Source organism: Gastrolobium bilobum, unplaced genomic scaffold (genome assembly GCF_033153095.1).
Source record: "Gastrolobium bilobum isolate Gb01-03AN ecotype WA unplaced genomic scaffold, APGP_CSIRO_Gbil_v1 utg647, whole genome shotgun sequence".
NCBI lineage: Eukaryota > Viridiplantae > Streptophyta > Magnoliopsida > Fabales > Fabaceae > Gastrolobium > Gastrolobium bilobum.
The window spans coordinates 6,101-14,806 of record NW_026899122.1 but is presented as its reverse complement, the minus strand read 5'-3'; the positions used below and the strand labels follow the sequence as shown (position 1 = coordinate 14,806).

Sequence of the window (8,706 nt, the reverse complement as noted above, 5' to 3'; positions counted from 1 at the left end):
CTGTGAGAATATGGGACGGTAGGCTTTGATGACTAACAGACACATTAATTTACAAGTTAATTATTTAACTTGAAGATTTTGTCCTTTAATGCAATTGGGTTGCAATTTTATTCTTTAGATTTATCGTTATACTATTAAATATGAAAACACACGAATCTCTCCAAGATTTGAGATCATATAATGATTGAGACCGAGTAGATGCACCAGCAAGTGGGACAAACATGCCTTCCTATACTACGTTAATATAGAGCAAGTCTAATCTACTGCTCCATGTGCGGACAAACAATCAGCCATTGTTTATAATCAGATAATATACGTACGCCTGTTATATTATCCAGTCCAACCCACTCGTTTGGTTTTTGTTATAATAATATTTTTTTAAATGTATTACTTTGCCCTTGCCCTACCACTTCTGAATTCAGTTATATATACATGAAATTAATCTGCAGACCCATATATTGTTCAAGAAGGAATAACTATTGAATCTAATTAAATTCTAAAGAATACTCAAATTCGAGATAGCAATTTTTATTTTTAAATTGTTATACTTTCATAATAATATATTATGAATCTATGTATTTGATCCCAAAAGATCAATGTTACTGTAGGATCTGTAGTTGAGCCGTGTCTATGGAGGAAATGGCCGCCAATTATGACACATTATTGTGCATTGCGAGTAGACATAAAGTTAAATGTGATGTAGTGTGTGTACAGTGACAATAAAATCTATATCTATGAGATTTAATTTTATACTTATATATAATATGGGTGTTCATCAACCGATCCAAACCGCGGTAACCGAACCGAAAAACCGATAACCGAATAAACCGAAAACCGAAAAACCGAAAACCGATTAAAAACTGCAAATTTTAATTGGATTGGATCGGTTTTTGGATGGGTTGATGAAAATCGATCCAATCCAATATATTAATTTCCCTCTACCTACTTGGGTCTTTCTCTAATCATAGCCTAAAAATTTCTAAACTCAAGACTCATTAACCCATCAACTAAACTCAAAAAAAAATCTAGTCACATCTCATCAACAAAATTTTATCTTTGTAGAGCTTCATATCTCATTGCCAAAAATGAAAAAACTATATTATAGTTTACTATTGCTTTTGTATTTCAAAAAAAAAAAATTACAAAGCCAATAGATGTAAAAGATGTTATTTGCACAATAATCATGAAATAAATTTTAGGATTTTCAAAAAACCGAAAACCGATCCAATCCAAAACGAAAAAAATTGGATTGGATCGGATCGGATTTGAAAAAAAATCAAAACCGAATGGATGATTATTTGATCAAACCGAAGGAATTGAATCGGATGATTTTTACTTTCAAAACCGATCCAATCTAGACCGCGAACACCCCTAATATATAACAAGATTTTTACCTGCTGACGGATTAGGCCCAATTTATATGGCTGGAAGGCCCCATTATATGGGTCTACAACACTATGATTGTACATTTATCATAGGAATTAGTTAGTTTGCGTCTCTAATACCATTTGATGGATTTCTTATCAGAAGGATAAATTGGGTTTTGGGTACATATGGATGTGCTTCTAATTATTGGATCAGATCTATTTTTTGAAACAATTTAGTCTAATTAACCAGATATATATCTGTCGTTTAGCAATTGGCCAGACACATGAGTTGTGATCCTACGTGGGTGATCAAAACACAGTGCATGGGAATCGATTAATCAACCGCTAACACAGTGGGAATTGATTATAGTCTAGCATTATTTTACAGATTAGACTTCAAATCGTGGATAATTTTAGTAGGGCTGTAATTTGATTTATAAATTTGAACCAATTAATTGTATCAGTTTTGAGACTGACCAGTTATAAGAAGTTAAACCCCTTTTTAGATCAACCTATGTACAGAACAGAAAATGAAAATAAACGTATTTTGGGAAGGAAATTAAGGACTTAACAAACTTAAAAAGCTCAAACTCATTGCACACCCGAACTTACTGGAGTTGAATAATTGAGAATTCATTAACAGATAAAGAACTTTGATCCTCCCACAAACAGATTTACACAATATATATATTATTACAAACAATGGGGAAATAAATTCGGCAAAATGTTAATCCCTAACTGATCGAAAAGTACTACTAACTACATACAGCACAAGCCCACGCTTGAGTTAGAGCTTCAGGGATAAGTCAAGGTGCTTAATTTCTTCTTGGTCAGTCTTCAAACGAGTTTCACTAACAAGATTTCCGCTGATATCTTCATTGGCTGATGAATTGAGCATGGTAGTGTTTACCATTTGGAATTTACCAACAGTACTGCCTCGTGATGATAATTCTCTTTTGTGGAAAGTTTCCATGGCTAGCTTCCCTATTCGAGGTTGTTGATCAATAAGGGGTCTTGACCAACCATGATGTCCATAAGTGCTTCCAAATCCATTGGATGAAAAATGATGAGAAGGCTTCTGAACCATCGAATGAGCCTTAATTCCAAGTGGTCTATTACTACAAGCACCATGGAGGGGTAGAGACGCCATACTCGCATAGCGGTGAAGGTGATTATGAAGATAGGGAACCCCAAAGGCTGTTCCTAACCTCTGACCTCTTTTCGCTATTGACCTCTCTCTCTTGTGAGCATTTTGGTGTCCCCCAAGCGCTTGAGAACTGTAGAACTTTCTCTGGCAGAAGTTGCAAGAAAAGACTCGTGGCTCTGCTTCAGAACCAGAAGGGCTTTCTAATGAAGTCTTGGACAAATCCATGTCCGAAAAGTTGATGAGATTGTGCTGTTGACTGCACCCAATAGCAGATTCATCGCCAGGGACATTCAGATCCAATAAAGTATCTGTCTTTGTTTCCTTCTTTTCTTCTTCTTCTTCTTCTTCCTCTGCAGTTTGCAGTTTCTTTTCCCGTGGATTCTGCGATGGTGTACTTGGACTTGGAGGAGCCTCTCGAGAAGAGAGGATACTTAGGTTATCACGGTGGTGATAAGGCACGTGACTCAGTGTTTTCATTGCAGAGTAATTTCCTTGTTGATTCATGAGATCTACCTTTAAATGGAAAAAGAGAGGAGTATATGAAGGAGACACATGCTTTATTCTTATTATTTATATTATCATCTGTATATGGAATAAGGTTAAGTTTTTATTTTCTCAAAGGTCAAAACTGTAACAGTGGTATAGCTCTAGGAGGAGCTAGAAATGATGGGTTTATGTTTTGTACACTACTTTTGACTTTGATTGAAAGTCCAGTACTCGACCATGTGGCTGGTTGTATAGACAGAACAGTGACCAAGTTTACCAAGTTTCTTACTTAAATATCACGCGAACAGTATTATTTTCCAAACTGACACGAGGGCAAGTTCGTTATCCGGTGTAGCGAACTCGGTTGGTTGACATGTCACGTTTCTAGTGGACAACAAATTCACTACACGGAGTAGCGAACTTCATATATATATATATATATATATATATATATATATATATATATATATATATATATTTAAAAAACTTATACTTGTTATCCACTAAAAATGTGACACATCAGCAAACTGAGTTCGCTACACCAGGTAGCAAACTTGCCCCCGTGGCAGATTGGAAAATAACATTGTTCGCATGACATTTAGATAAAAAACTTGGTGAACAATAACATTTTGATCGATGTTCCAATGTAGACCGAGACTCCTTCATTGTATATTAATTTGTATAGTACTTTTCAATAGTCGACTACTTAGTTTTTGTTTTTGTTTGCATGAATTGAATGGTTTTGAGCCTTTGCCTTATCAACACCAACATGTTAAGTAAGCCCCTTGTCCATATATGTTATGTGATCGTGGCAAGGACCAGAAGAAGATTATTAAGTGATGCGATCACGCGCGGCTTCAAAGTAAGCTTAATCATATCATATAGGAGACAAAGCAAAACATTGTCATGTAGAACAATTACTCACCAAACAAACTTTCCTTTGTACTTGAAAGTCCATCAGTCAGTGCACCATGTCCCCAGTTGTTGTTAGACTGTCCCTTTGCAACTCTTTTAAGAAATTTTCCTTTTAAAAATGCCATGCTTTTTATGTGACATGGTAACAACGATAAATGATTTGAAGGAGAAGGGAAATAAATTGAAGGGAAGAAAAATTCTATGTGACGTGTGGCATATGGTAGAAGGGACAAATGGCCGACAATTAATTTAAAGGGGAAGCTGATGCAGTGGAGTCCCATTGTATGCCTTTGATAGTGGCATTCGTGTTAGTTAAGTAACATTGTTATTAATTATTGATTTAAGAGGATAAATTTGGCTTTTGCATATATAATTGAGGGAAAAAGTATTTTTCCACGGGTAAAGTTATTTCCTCCAACCTACTAAAAAAGAAGTTATTTCTTCCAACTTGAAAATAATATAATTTTAGGGTCGTGAAAAAAAATGCAGATTACAATATTAATTTTCTCAAAATATCGTGTATGTTTTTTAACTTCAAAATGATATTATTTTAAGATTATATAGGAAATAATCTTATCTCATGTGACAGATAAATACTAAACTCTATGTTTAATATTAATTATTTTGAATACAATCACAATTTATTTTTTGACAACTTCAATCATCAAAGTATTAACCCCACCTGAAAAGAGATTTAAATCATCTGTTTTATTTACATTTTTGTATCCTTTCAATTAAAAATGGTATCTTAGTAAAAACTTTATCTTCTTTAAATAATAATATTTTCTCTGATAATTGTAATTGAATAAGGGAAAAAAGGAAAAATAAACATATGATTTGATTTCGTTGGAAGCATCATAAGTGAGTTCTGGAATATATAGTAATTGTTCTCATTGGACAAACAACTATGATTCCATTTTTGTATATATCGTTAGCTATATATAATAAATGCATAGAACCAAATCTCTTTTAGAGATTTGTCTGTCTGTTGTCCAAACTATTCCACATCAGAAAGCATCCAAAAAAGAATGCCACAACGTTCCAATCCACCCTCGTCCTTTGAAAAAAAAAAAAAGTATCTTTCGGATCCATATCAAAGTCCTCGAAAGATGACCACTTTATGATGTCTACTTTACCATTCTCTTCTCTTTCTAGTTACCCACAAATTCAAATCAAATAATCGATGGCGTTTAAAGTGCTTTCTCTCTCGGCACTAACATATGCAGATGATGACAAAGTGTCATGACAAATCAAGACATGGCGTGGCCTTCATGGTCACGTACTCGAGTTATATAGATAACCCTAAGATCGTGTTCACAATTTGGCAATAATACCGGTGAGAGACCAAGGAAGTTTATCATCTTTTACTACTTTTCTTATAATTGTCATATAAAATCAAATCAAGGGATATCATTTGATATAAGATTTTCTCTCTCTTCAATGACTATCCCCGTTCTCTCTTACTTTTCTCTTTTTATTATATTTTACTGACCACTATTCAACGGTTATAAACAATATAGAAAAAGATGGTACAATACATTAACAGATAGTAAACTGTAAACCTACTTGATAAACTGTAAACCTACTTGATAACAATATTATTAAATTCGGCCCGTTTATTGACCCGATCTAGGTATTAAATTATTGGGTTATCGGTTCAATCTGTGAGTCACTGATTCAACCGCAACCGCATAACTCAGAAAGTATATGTAAATCTACAATTTATATTAAAAAAATTATAAATATAGTTAAATACTTGTAAAAAAAAAATACCGATTTCAAATATTTTAATATGAAAATAATAAATTACATATCATTGTCCAACTAAAGAACAATCAAACATATAATATTTGTGATACTATGTTTCAGGTTCAGTAAACGACATCTCTAACTATAAATCAAATCAAAATTTCCTGCATATTGCATAATCAAGATAATATTAGTGTTGTAGGTACATAATCTATGTAAGTTAATAAGCTACAAATCTCTCAAATATTTCAAAAGAAAACAAATATTTTGTTTGGGAGTAAAAAAAGAAGACATTAATTTATGAAAATAAATTAGTTTTTTTTATAGACCGGGCCGGGTCACCGGTTTTAACGAAAATCGGCCGGGTCACACCGGTTCTGTAACATGGCTGGTCCAATATGAAAACCGGACCGATTACATAACCGGTTCACCGATTTCCGGATCGACCTGGTCGGTCGGTCCGAATTTTATAACATTGCTTGATAGTATGTATAACTTTTCCAATAATATCACGTGCTTTATTTCTTTTTCTTTTTTCTTTTTGAATAAATCACAAGTGTCCTTTCATGTGAGGTAATTCTATTTGGAGCGGGCTTTAAATCCTTTCCAAATAATACTAAAGAGAAATCAGCATATACTTTTATCCCGTCGCACGTACACTCTGAGCTATCAGTTTTGCTTTATTTCTTTCAATATGGACCTTTTCTACCCTGATTTCTTCTCTCTCTCTTTTTCCTTACGTCGTCATCCCCAGTTCTCATTCACACACACATCCAAAACTCGTTTTCGAAGGGCCGAGTTTGGTTTATGCATGCAATTGCGCTATTTATGACCATATGGATGAATATCAAAGCAAGTTGATAAACAGATGAGTCGAGCATGCGGTCACACAGGGCATGTGGTGTAAAGGGAGAGAACCGAAAGTGCACTATAATGAACGACAACAGGATTCAAATTTGATGTCCTTTTATTTCTGTCTTCTTTTTTATCTTTAAATTCAATTGAAAAATTATAATATAAAAAAAATATCTCTTTTGAATGTAATATATTTTCTCTTAATTGTTAATTTTTTACTGTATATTTCATTATTAGATTAAATGAATAAAAACAGACAGTAGATAAATTACATAATGGAATCATCAAGTAAGAACTCTCTTAAAATTAGCTTGGTTTAGTCAGTTCTTCATCACCGAGGCTATTGTGTGTCTGTATGTGTGTGTTTGGTGATGTATGTGATAGAACTAAAACTTAGTCAACTCACAACTTTTTTTAAAGAAACATTATAAAAGTTTTTAAAAAAATGATAAAAGTTTTTTTTTTTGGTGGTAGGGGGAGGTGGGCGATGAGAAATAAACTAAAATTAATCGCATGGTAAACTATGCGTAATAAATTAATGTGTATATTATATAAACTAGTTAACCCACCTAGCACCTAATAATAACCAATCGAATATTGTACAAACATAAGTAGGATATTTTTACCAAATGATGGTATCTCATTTGGCGTCAGGAAATTGAGCAGATAAGGGTAAGAACATGTGTTCGATTCTCCTCAGTACCATCTTTGGGAGGGTTTTAAAGCCTTAATCCCGGGACTCATCCTGAAAAGCGATGAACCGATTAGAATATCTCCAAACAATAAGTAGAGGTCTTCATTGTTGAGAATAGTATGGGGGAGCCCGAAACACTTACAAAGGAAACCTCTATTAATGGGCCAAGCAATAAACCACAATAAATGAGTTGACACCATATCTAAACCTAAAACCGCTATAAGTTTATGGGTCTTTTGCACTTATATGATCATCACTAAGTTTATTTCTGTAAAGAACTAATTCAACCCAAAACTTAAGCGGTTAGGTGAAGGTTCATCAATAGTTTATATACTTCTCTAACACGCTCCCCTCACACGAAAGCCTACTGGGCTTGAAGGGTGGACAATGCACAAACCCACCTACTTGTGCTAAAAAATTCCAAAAGAGAAAGTGGGGGCAGTGAGGATTGAACCCGGGACATGAGACTTTGATAACATGTAAAGAACCAATTCAATCCAAAAGCCTAATGAGACTGTTTTGTTAAATTCTAAGTCTGTTGATACCCCTATGGGTCCAAGTTTCAAGCTTATACCAAATTAGGGGGAGCCCTTTCAAGATGCTGAGAGGTATAGAAGATTGGTTGAAAAACTGAAATATCTCACAGATACTCGGCCTGACATTTCATTTGCAGTTAGTGTGGCAAGTCAGTTTCTTAACACTCCATGTCAAGAACACTGGAATGTCGTCATTCGTATTCTTAATTATATCAAGGCATATCCAGGAAAAGACCTTGAATATGAAGATAAAGGTCATGTTAAAGTTGTTGGATACTCTGATGCTGATTGGGCTGATTGTCCTACTAATAGGAGATCTACTAATGGATATTGTGTCTTCATTGGAGGCAACTTGATTTTATGGAAAAGTAAGAAGCATAATGTAGTTGTCAAATCAAGTGCTAAAGCAGAATACCATTCCATGGCTACTACTACTTGGAGCTCATTTGGCTGAAGCAACTTCTTAGAGAGCTCAAGTTTGGAAACATTAGACTAGTAACTCTCATTTGTGATAACCAAGCAGCACTACACATTTTTTTCAAGCAGAATGTAATTGCCAGATCAAGTGCTAAAGCAGAATACCATTCCATGGCTACTACTACTTGGAGCTCATTTGGCTGAATCAACTTCTTAGAGAGCTTAAGTTTGAAAACATTAGACTAGTAACTCTCATTTGTGATAACCAAGTAGTACTACACATTTTTTTCAATCCAGTGTTTCATGAAAGAACCAAGCATATCGAAATAGATTGTCACTTTGTTCGAGAGAAGGTCCTTGCTGATGAAATTACAACTAGTTTTGTACCCTCTAATGATCAATTAACATATATATATATTTTTATACACACCCACATGTAAGTCTTTGAGGGGTCCTCAAATAAAGTTTATATGTAACAAACTTGGTGCTTACGATTTATACGCTCCAGCTTGAGAGAGAGTGTTGGAAAGAATATCTTTA

At 34.2% G+C, this 8,706-nt stretch overlaps 2 protein-coding genes across 2 annotated transcripts; one reads left to right on the top strand and one right to left on the bottom strand.

The window, feature by feature from the left end:
* Positions 1-1,986: 1,986 nt before the first annotated feature.
* Positions 1,987-3,154, bottom strand: LOC133287445 (zinc finger protein 1-like). Its single transcript, XM_061485065.1, has one exon. The coding sequence runs from the start codon at positions 3,016-3,018 to the stop codon at positions 2,155-2,157; it is 864 nt and encodes a 287-aa protein (XP_061341049.1). The 5' UTR covers positions 3,019-3,154; the 3' UTR covers positions 1,987-2,154.
* A 3,994-nt stretch (positions 3,155-7,148) lies between these two features.
* Positions 7,149-8,203, top strand: LOC133287389 (secreted RxLR effector protein 161-like). The gene is made up of 2 exons (XM_061484982.1): positions 7,149-7,154; positions 7,796-8,203. The coding sequence occupies exons 1-2, from the start codon at positions 7,149-7,151 to the stop codon at positions 8,201-8,203; spliced, it is 414 nt and encodes a 137-aa protein (XP_061340966.1).
* Positions 8,204-8,706: the final 503 nt, after the last annotated feature.